This window comes from Zophobas morio, unplaced genomic scaffold, assembly GCF_036711695.1.
Source record: "Zophobas morio isolate AGI-343-1 ecotype UQ-CSIRO unplaced genomic scaffold, CSIRO_AGI_Zmor_V1 ptg000030l, whole genome shotgun sequence".
NCBI lineage: Eukaryota > Metazoa > Arthropoda > Insecta > Coleoptera > Tenebrionidae > Zophobas > Zophobas morio.
This window is the reverse complement of record NW_026972135.1, coordinates 8,157,301-8,184,568: the sequence shown is the minus strand read 5'-3', so window position 1 is coordinate 8,184,568 and position 27,268 is coordinate 8,157,301. Positions and strand designations below refer to the sequence as shown.

Here is a 27,268-nt window from a genome sequence, read left to right as displayed (position 1 = left end):
CTCTACTAAAGGGTCAAAACGTTTTCTAAACGCTACCAAATGCGCAATATTTGCATTCACATCACGACTAACAAACAAAATTTAAAATAAAATAAAATAAGACAGCCCAGGTTCACGTATTTTTCTTTGTTAAGATTGCTAACAAAACTCTTTAATAATTCCACAAACACAATAAACCAACAACCTCCCCTTACAAAATCCAAATTCCAATTTACTTAACAAGAAAATTACGGAACACAGTCGCCACTCCACAAACAACCGCCATTTAAATTCGCTTTTGAACAAAATATCACTCAGAGGTGAAAATCTTACTCCTCGTAGTAATAAAGCAAATACTCCATTCTAATCCATTAATTACAACCCCATTGTTCGTTCAGATAATTTCTCTGTCGGAAGCGTAATTAGAAGTGTTCTTCGGCACACCCTCACTTAATTAAAATTAATGAGATGTAATTGTACAACATTACCCATAATAACTCCTAATGAAAAATGCTTTCATGTTGGGCATTTTTAATGCGTTATATGGAAAATAAATTAACCGCGCCAGCTCCACCTCATTAATTACCGACCTCGTCCAATAATTTTCTCATTAGAAGCACTTGAAACCGCGCTCCGGATAATATGTTTGCTGTTGTGAAGGGAAAGTGGATGTTTTCGAGGAAATTGCGTTGGAGAGGTACGTATTTTTAGATTATTGTTTCATTCGGTAAGAAGACGGTAAAGTGGTAAGTTTTCGTTTGAAAAAAATTAAGTTTGAATTAAAAATAAAACCGACTTTTTGCTGGTTATCATTCGTTCATTCATGCACTCGTTCATCGTTAAAGGTCAGTGCAATATCTCAAGAACGCATCAAATTTTAAAATTCTGTTAACGTCAGTGGTTGTAGCTTAAAGGAAAAACCTTAATTACATGTTTGATATTTTTAAAGTTGGTGTCATATTTTTTAGATGACACAAATTTGTTGACTTAAACATATCCCATTTCCAGAAAACTTAACAATTAACGACAATTACTGGCGTAAATTTAAACGATAATCATTAATATAATGGTACTTTGACTACCTCGACTGTTGTACTTACTTACCTTATTAATGCACAAATAACCTACAATTACAAATGATAAAATTGTAGATACGTTGTTTATCATTCACTACGTAACTACACAGTGATAATTGATAAAGATTTTACGTCAATCAAACATTGGAAAATGTTCGCTTGTTGAAAAATCTCTAGTAAAATTAAAAATTTCAGAAAACATTTCTCTCTTTTGTACAGAAATTTTAATCTGTACTTTTTTCTCCCTGTTAGGAATAATAACACCTTATTTTTTTTTTTTGAAGATTCTTGTAGACTTTGCTTTTCTGAACTTATTAATAATGTGCCATATATTAATCACCCATACTCCGCCACTGGCTTTGATTCGAACTCTGTTAACTTCTTTAAATTTGGTCTGGAGTGTACTTCTCCACCCATGATAGAAAAAAAGTCCCTGCAACAATCGAACGTCCACGATCTTCACGTCACAAGCCCGAAGTCACATATGCAATGACCCGATGAATAACCTTGTGGGAGCTTCGCAATTACTAGTGTGAACGGTTGCTATACAATTTCATTTATTTTACGAAAATTTAGTTGCCTCGAAGAAAACCTCAAGACGGATTCATAAACCACAAGTACAGGAGTATGTTACGTTATAAAATTTAAATCTTTCTTATTATGAAAAATTTTTGGTCGATATTTTATCATCCATGCGATGTTCCTAACGTACGTTTAAATATGGAGTAGATGAAAATGTTGAAAAATGTAAGACTTTAAAACTCGCAAAATTTGAAGTAAAAAATCAAAAAAACAAAGTCGAAAAATCTAAAAATTTAAAATCGAAATACATATTGAAACCTTGAAAAATCCCAAAATTTTAACAGAGAAATCGAAAAACTGAGAAATCGAATCATCGGAAAATTAAAGAATCGATTAATCGAGAAATTGAGAAATCGAAAAATCCAAAAATTTAGAAACGCCAAAAATTGAAAAATCGAAAAATTGAAAAAACGCGAAATCAAAACATCAAAAGATCGATAAGTCCAGAAGTCGAAAAATGGAAAAATTGAGGTATGGAAATAGCTAAAGATCGAAAAATGGGAAAATTCAAAATTGAAAAATTTAAGTTTAAAAAATGGAAATGTCAAAAAACTGAGATTAATTCCAAAAAATTGAAAAATCGGAAAATCTAAAAGACTGAGAAATCGAAACAGCACAAAAGTGAAAAATCTAAAATTTAAAAATTCGACAGATTGAAAATTTACAAAATCGAAAAATCAAATCAACAAATCGAAAAATCGAAAAATGAAGATTAAAAAAATCGCAGAATTTTGAAAAATTGAATAAGTAAAAAATCAAAAATCCAGAAAGTCCAAAAATCTAAAAATTTAAAAATCGAAATACACGTTGAAAAATCTCAAAATTGAAAAATCCCAAAACTTAAACACTGAAAATTTGGAAAGCGAAAAATCGGGAAATTGAGAAATCGAAAAATCCAAAAATTTTGAAACTCCAAAAACTGAAAAATTGAAAAATCGAAAAATTTAAATACATAAATCCCAAACTGAAACGTTGAAAAATTGGAAAATCGAAAAATCGAAACGACGAATTATCGAAAAACTGAGAAATCGAGAAATCGAAAGCGAAAACTTGAAAAATCCAAAAATTTAAATACACAAATCCCAAAACTGAAACGTCCAAAAATTGGAAACTGGAATAATCGGAAAACTGTGAAATCGAGAAATCGAAATCGAAAAATTGAAAAATCGCGAAATCGAAACATCAAAAGATTGATAAGTCGAAAAGTCGAAATATAGAAAAATTGAGATTTGGAACTAGCACAAGATCAAAAAATGGGAAAATTCATAATTGAAAATTTTAATGTTAAAAAACCCGATAAATCGAAAAATTGAAAAATCGAAATATCGAAAAACTGAGAAATTAATCCCAAAAAATTGAAAAATCAGAAAATCTAAAAGACTGAGAAATAGAAACAACACAAAAGTGAAAAATCTAAAATTTAAAAATTCGACAAATTGAAAATTTACAAAATCGAGAAGTAAAAACATCAACAAATCGAAAAATGAAGATTCAAAAATTTGCGGAATTTTGAAATATCGAATAAGTAAAATCTCAAAATTGAAAAATCCCAAAACTTAAATACTGAAAATTTGGAAAGCGAAAAATCCAGAAATTGAGAAATCGAGGAATCCAAAAATTTAGGAACGCCAAAAATTGAAAAATCGAAAAATTTAAATACATAAATCCCAAACTGAAACGTTGAAAAATTAGAAAATCGAAGAATCAAAACGACGAATTATTATCGAAAATCTGAGAAATCGAAATCGAAAAATTGAAAAATCCAAAAATTTAAATACATTAAATCCCAAAAGTGAAACGTCGAAAAATTGGAAACTGGAATTATCGAAAAACTGAGAAATCGAAATCAAAAAATTGAAAAATTGCGAATCGAAACATCAAAAGATTGAGAAGCCAAGAAGTCTAAAAATAGAAAAATTGAAAAATCGAAATATCGAAAAACTGAGAAATTAATTCCAAAAATTTGAAAAATCGGAAAATCTAAAAGACTGAGAAATCGAAACAACACAAAAGTGAAAAATATAAAATTTAAAAATTTGACAAATTAAAAATTTACAAAATCGAGAAATCAAATCATCAACAAATCGAAAAATGAACATACAAAAAATCACAGAATTTTGAAAAATCGAATAAGTAAAAAATCAAAAATCCAGAAAGTCGAAAAATCTAAAAATTTAAAAATCGAAATACATGTTGAAAAAGCTCAAAATTGAAAAATCCCAAAACTTAAACACAGAAAATTTGAAAAGCGAAAAATCGAGAAATTTAGAAATCGAAAATACAAAAATTTAAAAACGCCGAAAATTGAAAAATTGGAAAATCAAAAAATCGAAACAACGAATTATCGAAAAACTGAGAAATCGAGAAATCGAAATCGAAAAATTGAAAAATCGCGAAATCGAAACATCAAAAGATTGATACGTCGAGAAATCAAAAAATAGAAAAATTGAGATATGGAAATAGCTAAAAATCGAAAAATGGGAAAATTCAAAATTGAAAAATTTAAGTTCAAAAAAACTAGATAAATAGAAAAATTGAAAAATCGAAATATCAAAAAACTGAGAGATTAATTCCAAAAAATTGAAAAATCGGAAAATCTAAAAGACTGAGAAATCGAAACAACACAAAAGTGAAAAATCTAAAATTTAAAAATTCGACAAATTGAAAATTTACAAAATCGAGAAATCAAATCATCAACAAATCGAAAAATCGAAAAATGAAGATTCAAAAAATCGCAGAATTTTTAAAAATCAAATATGTAAAAATCAAAAATCCAGAAAGTCGAAAAATCTAAAAATTGAAAAATCGAAATACATGTTCAAAAATCTCAAAATTGAAAAATCCCAAAACTTAAATACTTAGAAAGCGAAAAGACGTGAAACTGAGAAATCGAGAAATCGAAATCAAAAAATTGAAAAATCCAAAAATTTAAATACTTAAATCCCAAAACTGAAACGTCGAAAAATTGGAAACTGGAATTATCGAAAAACTGAGAAATCGAAATCAAAAAATTGAAAAATTGCGAATCGAAACATCAAAAGATTGAGAAGCCGAGAAGTCGAAAAATAGAAAAATTGAAAAATCGAAATATCGAAAAACTGAGAAATTAATTCCAAAAATTTGAAAAATCGGAAAATCTAAAAGACTGAGAAATCGAAACAACACAAAAGTGAAAAATATAAAATTTAAAAATTTGACAAATTAAAAATTTACAAAATCGAGAAATCAAATCATCAACAAATCGAAAAATGAACATACAAAAAATCACAGAATTTTGAAAAATCGAATAAGTAAAAAATCAAAAATCCAGAAAGTCGAAAAATCTAAAAATTTAAAAATCGAAATACATGTTGAAAAAGCTCAAAATTGAAAAATCCCAAAACTTAAACACAGAAAATTTGAAAAGCGAAAAATCGAGAAATTTAGAAATCGAAAATACAAAAATTTAAAAACGCCGAAAATTGAAAAATTGGAAAATCAAAAAATCGAAACAACGAATTATCGAAAAACTGAGAAATCGAGAAATCGAAATCGAAAAATTGAAAAATCGCGAAATCGAAACATCAAAAGATTGATACGTCGAGAAATCAAAAAATAGAAAAATTGAGATATGGAAATAGCTAAAAATCGAAAAATGGGAAAATTCAAAATTGAAAAATTTAAGTTCAAAAAAACTAGATAAATAGAAAAATTGAAAAATCGAAATATCAAAAAACTGAGAGATTAATTCCAAAAAATTGAAAAATCGGAAAATCTAAAAGACTGAGAAATCGAAACAACACAAAAGTGAAAAATCTAAAATTTAAAAATTCGACAAATTGAAAATTTACAAAATCGAGAAATCAAATCATCAACAAATCGAAAAATCGAAAAATGAAGATTCAAAAAATCGCAGAATTTTTAAAAATCAAATATGTAAAAATCAAAAATCCAGAAAGTCGAAAAATCTAAAAATTGAAAAATCGAAATACATGTTCAAAAATCTCAAAATTGAAAAATCCCAAAACTTAAATACTTAGAAAGCGAAAAGACGTGAAACTGAGAAATCGAGAAATCGAAATCAAAAAATTGAAAAATCCAAAAATTTAAATACTTAAATCCCAAAACTGAAACGTCAAAAAATTGGAAACTGGAATAATTGAAAAACTGAGAAATCGAGAAATCGAAAAATTGAAAAATCGCGAAATCGCAGCGTCAAAAGATTGGTAAGTTGAGAAGTCGAAAAATAGAAAAATTGAGATATGGGAATAGTTAAAGATCGAAAAATGGGAAAATTCAAAATTGAAAAATTTAAGTTCAAAAAAACTCGAAAAATCGAAATATCAAAAAACTGAGAGATTAATTCCAAAAAATTGAAAAATCGGAAAATCTAAAAGACTGAGAAATCGAAACAACACAAAAGTGAAAAATCTAAAATTTAAAAATTTGACAAATTGAAAATTTACAAAATCGAGAAATCAAATCATCAATAAATCGAAAAATGGAAAAATGAAGATTCAAAAAATCGCAGAATTTTCAAAAATCGAATAAGTAAAAAATCAAAACTACACAAAGTCGAAAAATCTAAAAATTTAAAAATCGAAATATATGTTGAAAAATCTCAAAATTGAAAAATCCCAAAATTTAAACATTGAAAATTTGGAAAACGAAAAATCGAGAAATCCAAAAATTTAGAAACGCCAAAAATTGAAAAATCTAAAAATCGAAACGACGAATTATCGAAAAACTGAAAAATCGAAATCGAAAACTTCAAAAATCCAAAAATTTAGATACAGAAATCCCAAAACTAAAACGTCGAAAAATTGGAAACTGGAATAATCGAACAATTGAGAAATCGAGAATTCGAAGTCGAAAAATAGAAAAATTGAGATATGGAAATATCTAAAGCTCGAAAAATGGGAAAATTCAAAATTGTAAAATTTAAGTTTAAAAAATCCGATAATTCGAAAAATTGAAAAATCGAAATCTCGAAAAACTGAGAAATTAATTCCAAAAATTTGAAAAATCTAACAACACAAAAGTGAAAAATCTAAAATTTAAAAATTCGTCAAATTGAAAATGTCCAAAATCGAGAAATCGAAACAGCAACAAATCGAAAAATCGAAAAATGAAGATTCAAAAAATCTCAGAATTTTGAAAATCGAATAAGTAAAAAATCAAAAATCCAGAAAGTCGAGAAATCTAAAAATTTTAAAATCGAAATACTCGTTGAAAAATCTCAAAATTGAAAAATCCCAAAACTTAAACATTAAAAATTTGGATAGCGAAAAATCGAGAAATCGAAAAATCGAAAAATGTTGAAAGCCCAAAAATTGAAAAATCGAAAAATTTAAATACATAAATCCTAACCTGAAAAATTGCAAAATCGAAAAATCGAAACGACGAATTATCGGAAAACTGAGAAATCGAGAAATCGAAATCAAAAACTTGAAAAATCCAAAAATTTAAATACATAAATCCCAAAACTGAAACGTCGAAAAATTGGAAACTGGATTAATCGAAAAACTGAGAAATCGAGAAATCGAAAAATAGAAAAATTGAGATATGGAAATAGCTAAAGATCGAAAAATGGGAAAATTCAAAATTGAAAAATTTAAACTTAAAAAACCCGATAAATCCAAAAATTGAAAAATCGAAATATCGAAAAACTGAAAAATTAATTCCGAAAAATTGAAAAATCGAAAATTCTAGAAATGAGAGGGCAAAAAATCGAAAGACTGAGAAATCGAAATAACAAAAAAGTGAAAAATTTTAAATTCGAAAAATTGAAAATTTACAAAATCGAGAAATCAAAACATCAACAAATCGAAAAATCGAAAAATGAAGATTTAAACGATGGCAGAATTTTGAAAAATCGAATAAATAAAAAACCAAAAAAACAGAATGTGGAAAAATCTAAAAATTTAAAAATCAAAATACATATTAAAAAATCTCAAAATTCAAAAATCACAAAACTTGAACATTGAAAATTTGGAAATCGCAAAATTGAGAAATCAAGAAATCGGAAAGACGAAAAATCGAAAAGTCGAAAAATTAAAAAATCCTTTAATCGGGAAAATGAGAAATCGCAAAATCGAAAAATTTAGAAACGCCATAAATTAAAAAAAATAAAAATCGAAAAATTTCAATACAAAAATCCCAAGCTGAAACGTGAAAAATTGGAAAATCGAAAACTCGAAAAGATGAATTATCGAAAAACTGAAAAATCGAGAAGTCGAAAAATCAAAAATTGGGAAATGGAAGTGACTAAAAATCGAAAAATGGGAAAATTCAGAATTGAAAAATTTTAACTTTAAAAAACTAAACCGAAAAATGAAAAATCAAAACATCGAAAAAATGAAAAATTGAAAAATCGAAACTTCGAAAAACTGAAAAATTAATTCCGAAAAATTGAAAAAGCGAAAAATCTAGAAACGAGAAAGCAAAAAATCGAAAAATTTTAAATTTAAAAATTCGAAAAATTGAAAATTTTAAAAATCCAGCAATCAAAATATCAACAAACTCTAAAATCAAAAACCTGAAAGATCGAAAAATGTAATGTTTAAAAAGTTGCATAATTTTGAAAAATCCAATAAGTAAAAAATCAAAAATCCAGAAAGTCGAAAAATCTAAAAATTTAAAAATCGAAATACATGTTGAAAAATCTCAAAATTGAGAAATCCCAAAACTTACACACTGAAAATTTGGAAAGCGAAAAATTGAGAAATCGAGAAATCAGAAAGACGAAAAATCGAAAAGTCGAAAAATTAAAAATCCTTTAATCGGGAAATTGAGAAATCGCAAAATCTAAAAATTTAGAAACGCCAAAAATTGAAAAAATAAAAAATCGAAAAATTTAAATACATAAATCCCAAACTGAAACGTTGAAAAATTGGAAAATCGAAAAATCGAAACGACGAATTATCGAAAAACTGAGAAATCGAGAAATCGAAATCAAAAAATTGAAAAATCCAAAAATTTAAATACATAAATCCCAAAACTGAAACGTCGAAAAATTGGAAACTGGAATAATCGAAAAACTGAGAAATCGGGAAATCGAAATCAAAAAATTGAAAAATCGTGAAATCAAAACATCAAAAGATCGAGAAGTCGAGAAGCCGAAAAATTGAAAAACTGAGATATGGAAAAAGCTAAAGATCGAAAAATGGGAAGATTCAGAATTGAAAAATTTAAAGTTAAAAAACCCGATAAATCGAAAAATTGAAAAATCGAAATATCGAAAAATTGAGAAATTAAATAATTCCAAAAAATTGAATAATCGGAAAAGCTAAAAGACTGAGAAATCGAAACAACAGAAAAGTGAAAAATCTAAAATTTAAAAATTCGACAAATTGAAAATTTACAAAATCAAGAAATCAAATCATCAACAAATCGAAAAATCGAAAAATGAAGATTAAAAAAATCACAGAATTTTGAGAAATCGAATAAGTGAAAAATCAAAAATCCAGAAAGTCGAAAAATCTAAAAATTTAAAAATCGAAATACATGTTGAAAAATGTCAAAATTGAAAAATCCCAAAACTTAAACACTGAAAATTTGGAAAGCGAAAAATCGAGAAATTGAGAAATCGAAAAAGACGAAAAATCGGAAAAGTCCAAAATATAAAAAAAAAACCTTTAATCGAAAAATTGTGAAATCGAAAAATCCAAAAATTTAGAAACGCCAAAAATTGGAAAATCGAAACATTTAAATATATAAATCCCAAACCTGATTCGTCGAAAAATTGGCATCTGAGAAATCGAGAAATCGAAATCGAAAAATTGAAAAAACGCGAAATTGAAACATCAAAAGATCGAGAAGTCGAGAAGTCGAAAAATAGAAAAATTGAAATATGGAAATAGCTAAAGATCGAAAACTGGGAGAATTCAAAATTGAAAAATTTAAACTTAAAAAACCCGAAAAATTGAAAAATTGAAAAATCGAAATATCGAAAAACTGAGAAATTAAATAATTCCAAAAAATTGAAAAATCGGAAAAATCTTGAAAGACAGAAATCGAACAAATTGAAGAATCTAAAATTTGAAAATTCGACAAATTGAAAATTTACAAAATCGAGAAATCAAAACATCAACAAATCGAAAAATCAAAAAATGAAGATTTAAAAGATCGCAGAATTTTGAAAAATCGAATAAATAAAAAACCAAAGAACAGAAAGTCGAAAAATCTAAAAATTTAAAAATCAAAATACCTGTTGAAAAATCTTAAAATTGAATAATCCCAAAACTTAAACACTGAAAATTTGGAAATCAAAAAATTGAGAAATCGAGAAATCGGAGACGAAAAATTAAAAAACCCTTAAATCGGGTAATTGAGAAATCGCAAAATCGAAAAATTTAGAAACGCCAACAATTAAAAAAAGTAAAAATCGAAAAATTTCAATACATAAATCCCAAACTGACACGTGAAAAGTTGGAAAATCGAAAACTCGAAAAGATGAATTATCGAAAAATTGAAAAATCGAGAAATAGGAAAATTGGAAAAATCCCGAAATCGAAATATCTAAAAATCGAGAAGTCTAAAAATTGAACAATTGAGAAATGGAAGTGACTAAAAATCGAAAAATGGGAAAATTCAGAATTGAAAAATTTTAACTTAAAAAAACTAAACCGAAAAGTGAAAAATCAAAACATCGAAAAATTGAAAAATTGAAAAATCGAAACCTCGAAAAACTGAAAAATTAATTCCGAAAAGTTGAAAAAGCGAGAAATCTAGAAACGAGAAGGCAAAAAATCGAAAGACTGACAAATCGAAGAATTTAAAATTTAAAAATTCGAAAAATTGAAAATTTAAAAAATCCAGCAATCAAAACATCAACAAATCGAAAAATCAAAAACTGAAAAATCGAAAAATGTAAGGTTTAAAAAGTTGAAATATTTTGAAAAATCGAATAAGTAAAAAATCAAAAATCCAGAAAGTCGAAAAATCTAAAAATTTAAAAATCGAAATACATGTTGAAAAATCTCAAATTTGAAAAATCCCAAAACTTAAACACTGAAAATTTGGAAATCAAAAAATTGAGAAATCGAAAAGTCCAAAAATTTTTTAAATCCTTTAATCGAGAAATTGAGAAATCGAAAAATCCAAAAATTTAGAAACGCCAAAAATTGAAAAATTGGACAATCGAAAAATTAATACATAAATCCCACACCGAAACGTTGAAAAATTGGAAAATCGAAAAAATGAATTATCGAAAAACTGGAAAATCGAGAAATCGTAATCGAAAAATTGGAATATTGGGAAATGGAAGTGGCTAAAAATCGAAAAATGAGGAAATTCAAAATTGAAAAATTTTAACTCAAAAAAGACTGTAAACCAAATGGAAAATGGAAACATGGAAAAAATGAAAAATTAATTCCCAAAAATTGAAAAACCGGAAAATCTAAAAAAACGAGAAGGCGAAAAATCGAAAAAAAACGTTAAATCGAAAATTGAAAAATCGAAACCTCGAAAAACTGAAAAATTTATTCCGAAAAATTGAAAAAGCGAAAACTCTAGAAACGAGAAGGCAAAAAATCGAAAGACAGAAATCTTAAAATCAAAAAACTGAAAAATCCAAAAATTTTTAAATTTAAAAGTCGCAATATTTTGAAACATCGAATAAGTAAAAAATCAAAAACACGAAAAGTCGAAAATTCGAAAAATTTAAAAGTCGAAGTATTTAAAAATCTCAAAATTGAAATAGATGGAAGACAAACAGAAGATCAAGATAATTTAAAATCTCTAAATCTACCCATAATAAATTCAAAATTCATTTTTGTTAAAAAGTAATGATTCGTACGAATGTGGCGATTACTTGTTTAAACTTCATTAATTCACTTTTATCTTAAGAAAAGTACTTTCTGAGTTGAACATATTTTATTGTGTAATACTACAATACAGTTTCTACCTGAAGAAAGTACTATGTAACAAATCCCTGTACTCAAGCAATAAAGAAACTTTAGTCCTTGTCGATTTTTTTCCACCTGAGTGTTTAGGGAATTATGGCAACCCGCAGGGAGAGGAGTTTAATACGCCCCGCTGCTAGGTACCGACAATACTTTTGGGTGCGATAGTATAGTTTTGGAAATTTCATTCTACCTTACAAAATTAACTACTAACTACCTGCTAAATGTTCTCAGACAAATTCGAGTGAACTGGTGTGAACCATAGATATTTCTTACCATAGTACTACTATCCGTCTCATTATTGTCAATACAATTTTACAGAGTAGAATGAAATTTCCAAAATTATACATATGAAATTTGACAAAAATCGGTAGTACACAAACAGACGGAAATGGAGGGCCTGTTTTTTCGTATTCTAGAGGAGAAGACATGAAAGTGTCGTGTCCAGTCGCCCGCTGGACCCTAATTATTACAACACTTCCTTGGCTTACACTTGCGAAATAAAAAACTACAAAAATTGAACATCTTTTCTAATGTCCGTATTTTAATTTTTTTAATGATGAAAGCTATCTGAAAGGCCTTTTTGTGACAACTTCAGAGTTATAGGTACAGTAATTGGGCTAGTAATTAAATAAAACGAGCTGACTGTAAACCAGTCAAGGCCATGAATTCATTTTCGGAAATCGTAGTAAATATTATGAAAAAACCCTAAAGTTTGCTGCCTAATACTTGAATTTGTGTATATACGGGGCACTCTTTTAACCCTTGTTCGAACATGTGATTATATTTGGAAAACTATGTGGCATCAAGCTAAGTTTTTTTTTTTTAAATTTGTATATTTTAAGGTTTCTAATTTTTTCTGTGCATATACCGACATCACAGGTATGCAAGAGCCTAGCGCTATGAATGAATAAAACTGCAGTTAACTATCTCTTATCTTAGCAGATAAGAACACATTTACGATTATATGAATTCCTGATTGAAGGATAAATAAATCACAACGCTTTATATCAGTTGATAAAGAAGACCTTGAGCTCATATCATTTACCTACAGGAAACATGTTCCTTACGTTCACCTTATCGTCACACTTTTCTTTGTGTATTACAGAATGAAAAATATTTTACACGCTGTGGTGTCCTGTTTTGAAATTCAAACTTCGCGCCGAGAAGAACAACCATGGGAAACCGCATTTGAAAAATAAGAAAAATCAATAACGTAGATAACCATATGTTTAGAAAAATATCAGCAATCGGACAGGCGATCAGTTAATTCGCGATTTGCTCACAATTATCCAGGTTTGTTTTGCCGCAGAAGCAGAATTTTGATCTTCATCAGCTAATTTTTTAAGGAAATTTAACTATGTGATAAAATTATTAGCCGCTTTAATCAAAAAATGGACAATGATCGTCTCGACATATCTAAAGAGGGTTTAATTCTTGTTGACTAAATAACATGTTTATTATTAAACAGCCTCTATATCGCAGATGATTTTCTTAAACATGATTGGTTTAAAAGAAAAAAGAGGCGTGGCTTAAAGACTAAATGTAGGAAACATGTCGAGACTTGTTCACACAAGTCAAAAAATACTCTTTGATACATTTAACGTGACAATTATTACTGCAAATTTGGACTAGGACAAAAATTTAAACATTATTATGATTATTATCGTTAATGCAATTTAAATTAAGAACAAAATACCAATAAATAATGAAAAAAAAACAAACTCACCGATTTGATGCCCCGCCACTGCATTCACTCATTAACTAAGTATCAATAATTTCCCATTAAATTCGCCCAAAACAAAGCCAAAATTGTCCAAATTGTTCTAAATAAAACCCAGCCCCCAACAAACCCAAAAATTGTCACTTCGTTATAATTTTAAACCGATCAACTCACCTGCGCCTAGTTCCACACAAAAAATCCCTAAACAATTCGAATATCAAAACAAATCACTCGCGCGAAATTTTTAAAATTCCATGACACCGTGCCAAAATCAAACAGAAATAGAATTTTGTACTTGAACGCTCTTCAATAAACAAAACGTAATAGACTGTGCGATGGGGAAAGGACCAAAAGGTGGAAAGGCAGCCTCTAGTGGACAAGGGGACGTAAGTATTCACCACATTTTGCTAAAAATCGCTTGAAAGCGAGGTTCCATCTTTAGAAAAAAGCTCCACCGACTGCAGCCAAAACAAGCGGAGAGCCGAAGACCGCGAGCAAAGAGAGCACTCAGAAAGGGGGCAAAAAAGGTAAGGGCCCCATTTAACCCAAACTAACCCCACTAATAAAACACTTGTTGTTGCAGGAGGCAAAAAATGACCCAGAGAGCACCCACAACCACCCATTTGTTGTAAATTTAAAAATTTAGCACATTTCGTTTCGTTTCGTTTGACTGCGTTTGAATGATTTTAAATCTGTGACATTTGTCACATCCATGTTGGGTTGTTCCTGAAAAAAAAAACTGTTTGTATGCGAATAAAGCGCTAGTTTTCATTGTTCGTCTTTCATTCCAATTTTGTTCTAATAAATAAAAAATAGTAAAATAGTTGGAAGGATAAAATTTAAACCGGTGCCAAATTTGACACTTGACAGCCATCAGCCCCCATCAACTGTCACAATAGCTAACGTCAAAAGTGGTGTTGATAAGTATTTAATCGTAAAATCCACTAATCAGTCTTTTCAGGGTCGCGTATAATGACCGAACTTTAATCTTGCCTAGCCTGGAGCCGCTCGTGGTCGAGGAAACATGTTCATGGTAACAACCCGCACATAACCTCACTTTTGTGCAGTCGCCCCCTTGAGCCGCACCATGCCGTTGCCTCAAAACTTCAACGCTTTACTCGGTGCCGGCGTGTTCGGGATCGTGTGCGCAGCGACGCTGTACGTGGTAGAGCACTACCGACAGGACCGGAGACGACATGCCATGGCCAAAGACCTGGCCCGCTTAGACTCGGAGTTGGCGGTGCTGCGGCGGGAACTCGACTCACTCTTAGCGCAGCAAAAGCACAAGTATTTCTATGATGTGTTAGGGTTAAAACAGATTGAGTTGTGGCGTCTCTGTAGGGCCACGAAACGTGTGAAACGCAACAAAGAGGTGTTCATTACGTCGTCGAGCACCACGGAGGATTACACGTCGGCGGTGGACGCGGACAGCTCGGATTTGGAGTTCTACGACGTCAGCGACGACGAGACGGCCGATCGGATTAATGGGGATTTGGTAATTTTTTAAGATTTTTTTGTTGGATGAGAGAGAGAGTAAGTGGGCGTTTTGTAAGCCGGAGATTGTCTTTGAAAGGAGGTTGTGGGGTGGATAGTGTTAATTTAATCAATGGTTAATATAAGGCATAAGGGGCTCCAATGTTTAGATGAACAATATCAAAAGGAATGATAAAAATTTAGCGTCATCATAACAGTAAATATTATTGCAAGATATTCCAAGTGATAAGGTGTGATTGCATTGTTTCATACTTGGTTAATTCTTATTTAAAATAGTGGGAATGGGCTCGATAAAATGGCGTATTGTTGGTTGCATAAATTTAAACCAATTATGTTTGTGAAGTTTTGTGTTGTCAAATTTTTGTGAAAAATTCCTTCATAACTGTAAAAACGTTAAAGCATGTGTCAATTTAAATAATAAAGATAATGGAAGAAGAGGAAGAAGAAGCTACAAGTAGTTATTTCAAGGCGGAGGCAACGTCTTATGTAAGATCTTCAAATTTTTGAGGTAAAAGTAGATTTTTAATGAAAGGGTTTGACGTTTTATGAAATATTACGTTGCTAGGGATTATAAAATTAAAGTTAAAAATCCAGTCGTTGAAAAACAATGGTAACTTGCGTGAGGTGGTAGAAAGAAAATATATACCGGGTGTCTAGAAAATGGCCGATTAACTCTTCATTACGTCATAGATTAATATAGATGCGACATACGGGCTGATTTTGCAAAACCACTCTTATTGACATTGGAGTCCTCAACCGCCAAATTTAAATAGTCGAAATAGTTGTTTGGTCGGTTTTTATAACGACTAAGCGAACATTTTTGGTACATATTTAGATGATTTTACATATTTTGTTTAACTAAGAATTAATTCTTTATTTGTGTTTTATACTAGTAAAACGTCTTAAACTAAGAATTTTGTTGAGATCGTAGTAACCCAATGGATTTTTTTCGGGAAAATGTTTTGGAAACACTGTTCTATTTTGTATGAATTTTTATTAAATGTTTTTAGTGACAATTTTTGTATGGTATTAACAGTGAGAAAAAAAATGAAAAACAAAAATAATCGAAAATTCGAAACCTTAAAAAATCGTAAAACCGAAATATTGAAAAATCCAAATATTGAAGAACTGAAAATCGAAAAATGTAACATCAGAAAATCGAAAAAATGCAAAATTCAAAAATCTAAAATCTAAAAACCGAATAACGAAAAATCGAGAAATCGAAACCCCCAAATTTAAAAAATCGGATAATTGAAAAATCGAAATACCGAAAGACTGGAAAAACCAAGAAATCGTGGAGTCGAAAAGTCGAACAATTGAGAAACTGAAATAGGCCAAAATCAAAATATCGAAAAATCCAAATAAATAAAAAATAAATCGAGAAATCAAAAAAGTGAAGTCGAAAAATAGAAAAATAGAGAAATCCACAAACAAAAGGTTAAAAGTTGAAAAACTGGAAAAGCGGAAAAATCAAAAAACGAAAAAATGGAAAACTGGAAAAACTGAGAAACCGAAATAGGCCAAAATAAAAAATTGAAAAACTGAAAAACAGAACATCTAACCAGGACGTCGAAAAATCGAAAGATTAAGAAATATTGAAAAATTAAAATATCACAAGATTAAAAAATCTAAAATTTAAAAATCCAAAAATTGAAAAATCGACAAAGTAAAAAGGTAGACACATCGAAAAATCCAGAAGTCAAAAATAGAAAAGCCGAAGAATTCAAATATTGGAAAATCCTAAAACTGAAAAAACGAAAAATCAAAAAATTGAAGTCGAAAAATAGAAACCTAAAAAAATCGAAAAATTGAAAAATCAAAAAATTAAAGAATTGAAGAACAGGAAAATCGAAACACTCGAGGGTCAAGAAATGGGAAAATCAAAACATCGATTAATTGAAAAATCGAAAAATTGAGAGTTCATAAAAGTCAAATTTGAAAAATTAAAAAATCGAAAATTTGACAAATTGACAATTGAAAAAAAGAAAATCTAAAACCAGGAAGTCGAGAAATAATAAAAAAAAAAGATTAAGAAATCGAAACACCTGAAAAATTTGAAAACTTGAAAAATTGAAATATCGAAGAACTGAAATGAAACATCGAGAAATCGAAAAATCTAAAATTTTAAATATTCAAAAATTAAAATATCAAAAAACTGAGAAATCTAAAATTTAAAAATCGAAGAATTGAAAAAATGACAATTGAAAAACAAAATCTAAAACCGGGAAGTCCAAAAATCGAAAGATTAAGAAATCGAAACATTTGAAAAATGCAGATATGGAAGAGCTGAAATGAAAAATCGAGAAATCGAAAAATAAAAAATTTTCAATATTGAAAAATTAAAATACCGAAAAATTGAGAAATCTAAAATTTAAAAATCGAAAAAGTAAAAGGTCGACACATCAAAAAATCCAGAAGTCAAAAATGGAAAAGTCGAAGAACAGAAATATTGAAAAATCCCAAAACTGAAATATCGATAAACTGAAAAATGAAAGAAAAACTGACGAATCGAAAAACTAAAAAATCCTAAAACTGAAATATCCAAAAACTGAGAATCTAAAGAATCGAAAAATTAAGAAATCAGAAAATCAAAAAAGTGAAGTCGAAATATCGAAACCTTAAAAAAATCGAAAAATTGAACAATCAAAAACCTGCAAAATCGTAAGATCGAAAAATTGAATAACAAGTAAACTGAAAAATCCCAAAAGTGAAATATCAAAAAAGTGAGGTTGAAAAATCAAAACCTGAAAAAATAGAAAAATTGAAAAACCAAAAAACCTGAAAAATTAATTAATTGAAAAATCGACAATTAAAGAGTTTATAAAAGTCAAAAATTGAAAAATAGAGAAATCGACAAACAAAAAGTTAAAAATTGAAAAATTGGAAAAGCGGAAAAATCGAAAAACGAAAAAATGGAAAACTGGAAAAACTGAGAAACCGAAATAGGCCAACATAAAAAAATTGAAAAACTGATAAATCGAAAACCTGAACAATCAAATCTCGATAAATCGGGAATGAAAAATTAACAAATCGAAAAATTGAACAACAGAACATCTAAACAGGAAGTCGAAAAATCGAAAGATTAAGAAATATTGAAAAATTAAAATATCAAAAGATTGAAAAATCTAAAATTTAAAAATCCAAAAATTGAAAAATCGAAAAAGTAATAAGGTAGACCCATCGAAAAATCCAGAAGTCGAAAATAGAAAAGCCGAAGAATTGAAATATTGAAAAATCCTAAAACTGAAATATCTAAAAACTGAAAAATCGAAAAATCAAAAAATAGAAACCTTAAAAAATCGAAAAATTAAAAAATCAAAAAATTAAAAAATTGAAAAACAGGAAAATCGACACACTCGAGGGTCAAGAAATGGGAAAATCAAAACATCGATTAATTGAAAAATCGAAAAATTGAGAGTTTATAAAAGTCAAATTTGAAAAATTAAAAAATCGAAAATTTGACAAATTGACAATTGAAAAACAGAAAAACTAAAACCGGGAAGTCGAAAAATGAAAAGATTAAGAAGTCGAAACACTTAAAAAATTCGAAAACTTGACAAATTGAAATATCAAAGAACTGAAATGAAACATCGAGAAATCGAAAAATCAAAAATTTTCAATATTGAAAAATTAAAATACCAAAAATTGAGAAATCTAAAATTTAAAAATCGAAAAAGTAAAAAGTCGACACATCGAAAAATCCAGAAGTTAAAAATGGAAAAGTCGAAGAACAGAAATATTGAAAAATCCCAAAACTGTAATATCGAAAAACTGAAAAATGTAAGAAAAACTGACGAATCGAAAAACTGCAAATTCCAAAACTGAAATATCCAAAAACTGAGAATCCAAAGACTCGAAAAATTGAGAAATCGAAAAATCAAAAAAGTGAAGTCGAAATATGGAAACCTTAAACAATCGAAAAATTGAACAATAAAAAGTCTGCAAAATCGTAAGATCGAAAAATTGAATAACAAGTAAACTGAAAAATCCCAAAACTGAAATGTCCAAAAACTGAGAAATAAAAAAATTGAAAAATTGAGAAATCGAAGAATCAAAAAAGTAAAGTTGAAAAATCAAAACTTGAAAAAATTGAAAAACCAAAAAACCTGAAAAATTAATTAATTGAAAAATCGACAATTAAAGAGTTTATAAAAGCCAAAAATTGAAAAATAGAGAAATCGACAAACAAAAAGTTAAAAATTTAAAAACGAAAAGCGGAAAAATCAAAAAACGAAAAAATGGAAAACTGGAAAAACTGAGAAACCGAAATAGGCCAACATAAGAAATTGAAAAACAGAACATCTAAAACCAGGAAGTCGAAAAATCGAAAGATTGAGAAATAGAAACATTTGAAAAATTGAAATATGGAAGAGCTGAAATGAAAAATCGAGAAATCTGAAAATCTAAAATTTTAAATATTAAAAAATTAAAATACCAAAAAATTGAGAAATTAAAATTTAAAAATCGAAAAAGTAAAAAGTCGACACATCGAAAAATCCAGAAGTCAAAAATGGAAAAGTCGAAGAACAGAAATATTGAAAAATCCCAAAACTGAAATATCGAAAAACTGAAAAATGTAAGAAAAACTGACGAATCGAAAAACTGAGAAATCCCAAAACTGAAATATCCAAAAACTGAGAATTCGAAAGTTGAAACAGCAAGAAATTGTGGTCGAAACCGGTTAGGAAGTGTATCAGATCACGGATCATGGCTTATAAATCAAATCGTTTCCGAACGCTTAGAGTCGACATTGGCCTTAGTGCGCTCTGGTCTGTAGATCAAACGAGTTCTCAGACGACGAACTGTAATTCGTGTGACCCGAATTAAAGTGAAGGAAACAGTAAGCAAACGCGTCGTTAAAAATATTATGACATTTTTTTCTAGTTAATTTTATTCCTAGTTAGAAACAAACACTGTTGCCAACATAAGTCGAGGAGTCATTTAATTTAAACTATGACGCTTCTCTACGTTCTCTGATTACGTAATGTAGGGGCTTTCGGGAGTCCCAAAAAAATAATAAAAAAATCTTTATGAAGTAGATTATGAAAAAAAAACAATTTTAGAAAAGTAAAATTGGCAACGCTGCACGCACCTAATCGTGAATACCTCCGGCTTACTTTCTAATTTCTTAACGATGGTGACTTAAATCCACCTTAAACAAAGTATTATTTTTCATTAATAAATAAACCAAAAAAAAACATTTAATAAGACATTTATAAATTATAAACAAAGACGAAGCCAATAACAGAAAAATCCATTAAAGCATAACCAAATAAACAATAGAAAAGATGTTCAAAATTCCTGTCTTGTGCATATAAGTAATGGCATACCCTCTAAGAAAAGAGAGGGCGGGTGGGCGGTACTAATACCTGCTAAGATAAAACTGATTTTTTTTTTAATTGTCCAAATTCTCGTACATTTTTTTCAAGTTTTCTAAACGCTTGATTTCAGGGAATTCTTCTATTGGAATATTGCCTGAAGTACAGACGAACAGCAGCATCAAAATTTTTGTCACACTTTCCCAGTATTAATAGCATGTCTATTTTTTCAGAATTCGAAAACATTTTAAAGCAAACGATATTTGAAAATATTTGGCTGACAGAAATAATTTGTCATAATTTTGGTTCGCGTGAACAGATAAAATAAACACCCTGTATATCCCCAGTTCTAATTCGGTTTTATGATGTGTAAACGTTAACTTTCTTAACAATAGATTACTACCGCTGGTGATGGGACAGTCATAAATAAAGTAGTGATCTATTGTTAGGGAAATTAACTTTTACATAATAGGGTACTATCATAAAACCGAATTAGAACTGGGGAAACTATACAAACTTACCGGCTCATAATTGTTTTTATCATAATGACGTATTGTTAGTGTTAGGATTGATAATAGTCTCGACATGAGGTTCCACTTTAATAGAATAGATCATAAAACCGGTACAGATTAATTATTATTAACATTTGTAACAGCTGACGACGGGGCAAAATTCGAGAAATTTCGAAGCCAACTTGATGTTTGTGCAACCCAAAATACATTTTCAAATGATACTTCGCGAGTGATTCATTTGAATATTTTTTGAAAAACAAAAGTTATCTAATTCTAAGAACGGTCAAATTGATTAGTGAGTTTTTCAAATAATTATTCTAATCTAAAATATTTACAAACCGCATTTGCATTGCACATTTCTGGGGTTAATTTAATAATATTTAAACAAATTGCTTTGTTTTTAGTAACTTTGCGTTTTGAAGAAAACGGTGGTCGATTTAATTATCATATATTAATACTTATCGTATTTAATTATATCGTGAAAATGTATAGCTTTACTCGACCAACTTCAGTCGTTTCGAAAATTTCCCAAAATTTAAACATTGTCGAGTAAACGAATCACGCAACCTGATAAATTAAAACTGAAGTCGTACTTACCCTGTTTTCAGTCCTTTTCGGAAAAATATCCGTTTTCTTCCGTGTTCACAACAATAACACAACACATTTTGCCTAATATTTGTTAACAATAAATTAGAAATTCGCGAAATTGCTCTACTTTTACGCCAAAAGGACGCGACGATCTTGTCGCCATCAAACAGAAATTAAAACTGAACACAAAGGACCGAAAAAGGTGACCTTTGGACGGGTAGCTCACGTGACAGTGACGTCATCGCACGTCACGATGAGATTGCAAAAATTATTTTTCATATTTTAGCGGGGAAATTAGACATTTTCAGGATTAACTTAACAATATTTAAATAAATTGCTTTGTTTTTAATACCATCGTGTTTTTGGTAAAACGGTTTTCGGTTTGATTATCATATATTAATAGTTACTTACCGTATTTGAGCATTATAAATAATATTAATTATGTCTAAATTTTATTTAATTATATCGTGAAAATGTATAGCTTTGACCGATCAACTTCAACCGTTTCGAATTTTTTTCCAAAATTTAAACATTGTCGAGTAAACGAATCACGCAACCTGATAAATTAAAACTGAAGTCGTACTTACCCCGTTTTCAGTCCTTTTCGGAAAAATATCCATTTTCTTTCGTGTTCACATCACCAACATAACATATTTTCACTAATATTTATCAATAATAAATTATAAATCCGCGAAAAGAGCCTTTTTTTGACAAAATTTATAGAAAACTTGATGTCGATATTTTCATTTATTGAATTGTACTTAAGGGACGAGGGAAGTTGTCGAAATAACTTTCGACCTATTTTTTTTTATATACTAAGTTAAATAAACTAACATTAACTAACATAACCTAACTTAGTTACTAATGTTTTTGCGGTAAGCATAATAGAGGCTATAATAGTGATAACTTTCCATTGTCGAACGAAAGCAATAAATTATACAGGGTTATTAAAAATTGTAGAAGCAGTTGTATATTAAAGAAAGAAACAGAAAATGATGACCATAGCCCACTCATAATTATTAAAAAATATATACATCTTAAGCATACAACCTGTGAAAAATGAAACAGCCCGCTTCACTCTCCTTCGATTACTTTTCAAACCAAACTAATTCCAACGTGTCCACCCTCAGGACCTAGAACGTATCGACAAGACCCTCGAGGAAGGCAACATAACCGAGCTCGAATCCTGCGTCCTCGAGCTCCAGAATCTCTGCCTGGAGTTCCCCGAGAACCCGCAACTCTTATGGCGGCTAGGCAAAGCGCACTACCGACTCTTCGTAAAGACTGAGCAACAAGACCACATAGCCAAAGGTATCGAAGCCTGCGACACAGCTCTCAAACTAAAACCCGAGCTAGCCAACGTCCACAAATGGTACGCCATCCTGGTGGGCGAGCGCTCCCAGTTCCAGCCAATGAAAGAAAAGATCCACGACGGGCACCTGTTCAAGCAGCACGTGGATGCCGCGGTTAAGCTAAACCCGATGGACCCCACTTTGCACCACATGCTGGGTCGATTCGCTTATGACGTGGCGGAATTGAAATGGTACGAGAGGAAAGTGGCGTCGGCGTTGTTCGCGGAACCACCCAGTGGTACTTACGATGAAGCTTTAGAGCACTTTTTGGCCGCCGAGAATCTGTCGAACGACGAGTGGAAGGCAAATTTGCTGTATGTTGCCAAATGCAAGGTTAAGTTAGGGGCTGTTGAAGAGGCTGTGGTTATTTTAGAGAAAGCGGAGAAGGTTGAAACTGGCAATGGCGTGGTGAGTATGCGCGGAGGAGGGAGGGTTGGTTGATTGGTTTGGTTTCAGGATGATCAGACGGATGTGGAAGTTAAAGAGTTGCTGAGGAAACATAGACGGTAGATAATTTTAGGTGGTTTTTAATTTGTAGTGTCGTATGTTGAGGAAAATTTTAAGGATGGATTGGGGCGGTTGTTTTACTGGTATTTTATACAACTTTTTATGGGCATAGCATTCCAAATAAAATACACGGGTTACGAGGGCGGTTTTATTTCTGAAAAAAGGGTGTTTTGGAATCTTGACGTAACTACATAGAATTGGTGTTGAGTGTCTTCCTTTCGTCATATAGGTATATAGGTGTGGATGGCTGAGGTTATATTAAAATGCATAGATGTAGAGATGAGAATGTATAGTAACCCCAAAATGACCCACAAGATTTGGTTCAATAAAGAGCAAGATAAAAAATTATTTATTCCTCCACTGACAAAAAAAAAAAGCTGCGACTAAGTTGTGCCGGTTGAAAACACCTCTTAATGCTCATCTCCAAAAAAAAACTTGTCTAACTTTAAATGAAATCAAATTAAACGTTTCAAATCAATGCAAATATTTGAAAATCACAAATTTAATAAAAACAAAGAAACTGAATTAAAGTAGCTGGATGCAAATGCGCACAACTCTGTCCAGCAGGGCGCTATAAGAGTGTGGCGATCAAAATTTCCCATAGGGGGTGTTGTAGCACGAGCCGAGTTTGGGGCTCCTGGTCGTGGCTGTTCTCCCCACACGACGGTGATTCTATTCTATCAGCAAGCACTGACGCACAGCACCCCTCCATTACGAACATAGCGTACGAGCAGCCCGTTACGATCGCAAGCTCGTGGTTGGGTCCCGCCTATCGATAAGCCGACAGCGTCACGTAATCTTCGCAGAACAGGTAATCCCTGCCGCCTTCATCCTTTGTGCAGATGGCGCGATCGTCAGCTCGACAAGGAACCGCGCACTCCGCCACCTCAATTCCATTTTAAGTTTCAGAAAGAGCAATAAAGATTATTTAAATTCGCCATACACTGTCGTGAAATTTGAAACAGCAAAGAATTCTTCTCTGAGATTAAGATTGGACATCAGACAATTTAGATGATGGAAACATTAATCAACAAAATATTGACAAAAAAAAACTAGCAAAGATTTATAAAAACAGAAAAAAAATTACTAAATTATACAATATAGAAAATTACTGAAGTTAAAAATTGTGAGATAGAGAAAAATTGTATGAGGTGAAAAATTGCAAAGCTATCAAAATTACATGAGCTTAATATTTACCACACTTTATCAAGGATTCAAACAAAGAATTTACCTGGTGTTAAATTACGCCACACTTTATCAACGATTGAAACAAAGAATTGACATGATGTTGAATTATACCACACTTTATCAACTATTCCAACAAAGAATTTAGATGATGTGAAATTATGCGGCAATGTCACGGTTCAAGTTTAATTTAGCGCCAGAAAGAATGATATTTTTACTTCCCGAGCGTAAGCAAAGGAAGTATTGTAATCGAGTCCGTCGGCCGACTCTCTACTTTTACGTTTTCTCGATCTTTCATGACCCCTAGAAGACGAAGAAATAGGTCTCCCATTTCCGTCTGTCTGTCCGTCTGCCGTCCCGGATTTTTATTAGACAGATAATCTCCGAAAGTTCTCGACCGATTGTTGTGAAATTTTGTACTTATATTAAGAATATCATGTAGATGGTAAAACGCTAACCAAAATTTGTCAAATCATCCCCACCACTAATGCGATGACGTCACTTCAAAATTGTACATAGTAAATGGGTTTTCAATTGTGTAAAATAACATAGTCCTACACATGCAGTTTACAACTCCGAATCGACTTTTCACCCGAAACGTCCAGATTTTTGGAAAAAAAATCAAAATTATAAAACAACATTTTGAAATTTAATTTTTAATCTGCTAACCAGAATGCTTTGAAATGTTGCAGATGTTTTAAGGCTATAAAGAGCATCATAAATCTTTAGTCAAAAAATATTTGCTTATCCCCTCCAAAAACTTGATGACGTCAGCTCAAAAGTTTGTGAAATAAATCATATCTAAAATGTACAAAATATGATGAGTCTGTACTTGTAATCTATCACTCCATTCATATTTTTTGGATTTGCATTTACAGGGTGACTCAAAAAAATTAATGAATGCGTAAATATATTTTATTGATTTAATCAGGAACTACAAAACCGAATGCTCTGAAATCTTGCAGATGTTTTAAGGTCATAAAGAGCATAATAAATGTTTAGTCAAAATATATTTGCTTATCCCCTCCAAAAACTTGATGACGTCAGCTCGAAAGTTTGCCGAATAAATCATATCTAAAATGTACAAAATATGATGAGCCTGTACTTGTCATTTATCACTCCATTCATATTTTTTGGATTTGCATATACAGAGTGACTCAAAAAAATTAATGAATGCGTAAATATATTTTATTGATTTAATCAGGAACTACAAAACGGAATGCTCCGACATCTTGCAGATGTTTTAAGGTTATAAAAAGCATAATAAATGTTTAGTCAAAATATATTTGCTTATCCCCTCCAAAAACTTGATGACGTCAGCTCGAAAATTTGCCGAATAAATCATATCTAAAATGTACAAAATATGATCAGTCTGTACTTGTGATCTATCACTCCATTCATATTTTTTGGATTTGCATATACAGGGTGATTCAAGAAAATAAATGAAAGCGTAAATTTATTTTACTGATTTACTCAGGAACTACAAAACCGAATGCTTCGAAATCTTGAAGATATTTTAAAATTATCATAAGCATGGTAAATTTTTGATCAAAACGTATTTGGTCGTCCCCCCTAAAAAATTTATGATGTCACCACAAAATTTTGCTGAATAAATCCTATCTAAAATGTACAAAATATGGTGAGTCTCTTCTTGTGATTTATCATTCCATTCAAATTTTTTCGATTTGCATATACAGGGTGACTCAAAAAAATTAATGAATGCGTAAATTTATTTTATTGATTTTTAATCAGGAACCACAAAACCGAATGCTTTGAAATCTTGCAGATATTTTAAGGTTATAAAGAGCATAATAAATTTTTAGTCAAAATATATTTTGTTGTCTTCTACAAAAATCTGATGACGTCAGCTCAAAAGTTTGCCGAATAAATCGTATCTAAAATGTACAAAATATGATGAGTCTGTACTTGTGATTTATCATTCCATTCATATTTTTGGATTTGCATATGCAGGGTAACTCAAAAAAATTAATGAAGGCGTGAATTTATTTTATCGATTTAATCAGGAATTACAAAACCGAATGCTTTGAAATCTTGGGAATATTTTAAAGTTATTATAAGCATGGTAAACTTTTGTTCAAAATGTATTTGTTCATCCCTCCTAAAAAAATTGATCGCGTCACCCTTAAATTTTGCTGAATAAATCCTATCTAAAATGCAAAAAATATGATGAGTTTGTACTTGTGATTTATCATTCCATTCATATTTTTTAGATTTTCTTAAGAGGTGGTTAAAAAAAATTAATGAAGTCAATTTATTTTATTAATTAAATTAAAGGCAACACTTATTATTAGTATTACACCCCAACCAACCCAATTTGGTAGACACAAAATTTGTTAAAGGAAAAACTCTGTTGAAACTACTACCCTTAGCACGCTTATTTACATCGACTTTAACATTACAGACCTGCATTTGTTTTATGCGTTCACTTGGTTCCGCGAATGTGAAATAGACATGTTTATAATCAACCAATTGTGAATTTCACCGTCAAGAATTAAAATAAAACCCAATGTTTTATATAATAAGCGGAAGTCGAAGCAATAAAACCGATGGTCGTTTTGTTTACAGTTTCTCTGTTTGACTCTCACGTATGCTGTTACCCCTGTCATCTTAAATTAAGAATGTTTATACATACACGATTTTCAGTTGCCTCTGATACGTATACGTGAGTAAATTGTTTCGTTATTTTATTGATTATTACAAATCAATATTCAAAACGACCCAATTCATTTTCCCGAAAATTTGAGAATATAATAATTTTATTCTTAGTATTACACTACATCTATCCCAACTGATATACGTGTTCTTGCAAAAATGTTGATGACGTCATCGCAATTTTTTTTTAAATTCCCACTACAAAAATGTAATGAGAAAAAAAACACAATAGGCATGCAGTCGTCAAGTTTCCGACAGCGAGGGAAGTACTGTCTAAACTCTTTAGACCAATTTTTTCTGTAATGTAGATTTGCATGGCAGTAGATTAGAGAGACACTATCGTTATCCCCACGTATGAGTAAAATTTAATATAATTTTTAATTGATAATTCGTCA

General features: G+C 30.1%; 1 protein-coding gene across 3 annotated transcripts; it reads left to right on the top strand.

Annotated features, from left to right (window-relative positions):
• The first annotated feature begins 14,056 nt into the window (after positions 1-14,056).
• On the top strand, positions 14,057-23,152 carry LOC135138303 (regulator of microtubule dynamics protein 1-like). 3 transcript variants are annotated; one of them, XM_064068250.1, is made up of 5 exons: positions 14,057-14,155; positions 14,197-14,531; positions 14,586-14,739; positions 22,287-22,916; positions 22,965-23,152. In XM_064068250.1, exons 2-5 carry the CDS (start codon positions 14,332-14,334, stop codon positions 23,016-23,018), a joined length of 1,038 nt encoding a protein of 345 aa, XP_063924320.1. In that variant the 5' UTR covers positions 14,057-14,155; positions 14,197-14,331; the 3' UTR covers positions 23,019-23,152. The 3 variants fall into 3 exon arrangements, with proteins under 3 accessions (XP_063924320.1, XP_063924319.1, XP_063924321.1); XM_064068249.1 differs by having other exon boundaries at positions 14,061-14,155; positions 14,206-14,531; XM_064068251.1 differs by having other exon boundaries at positions 14,082-14,158; positions 14,206-14,531.
• Positions 23,153-27,268: the final 4,116 nt, after the last annotated feature.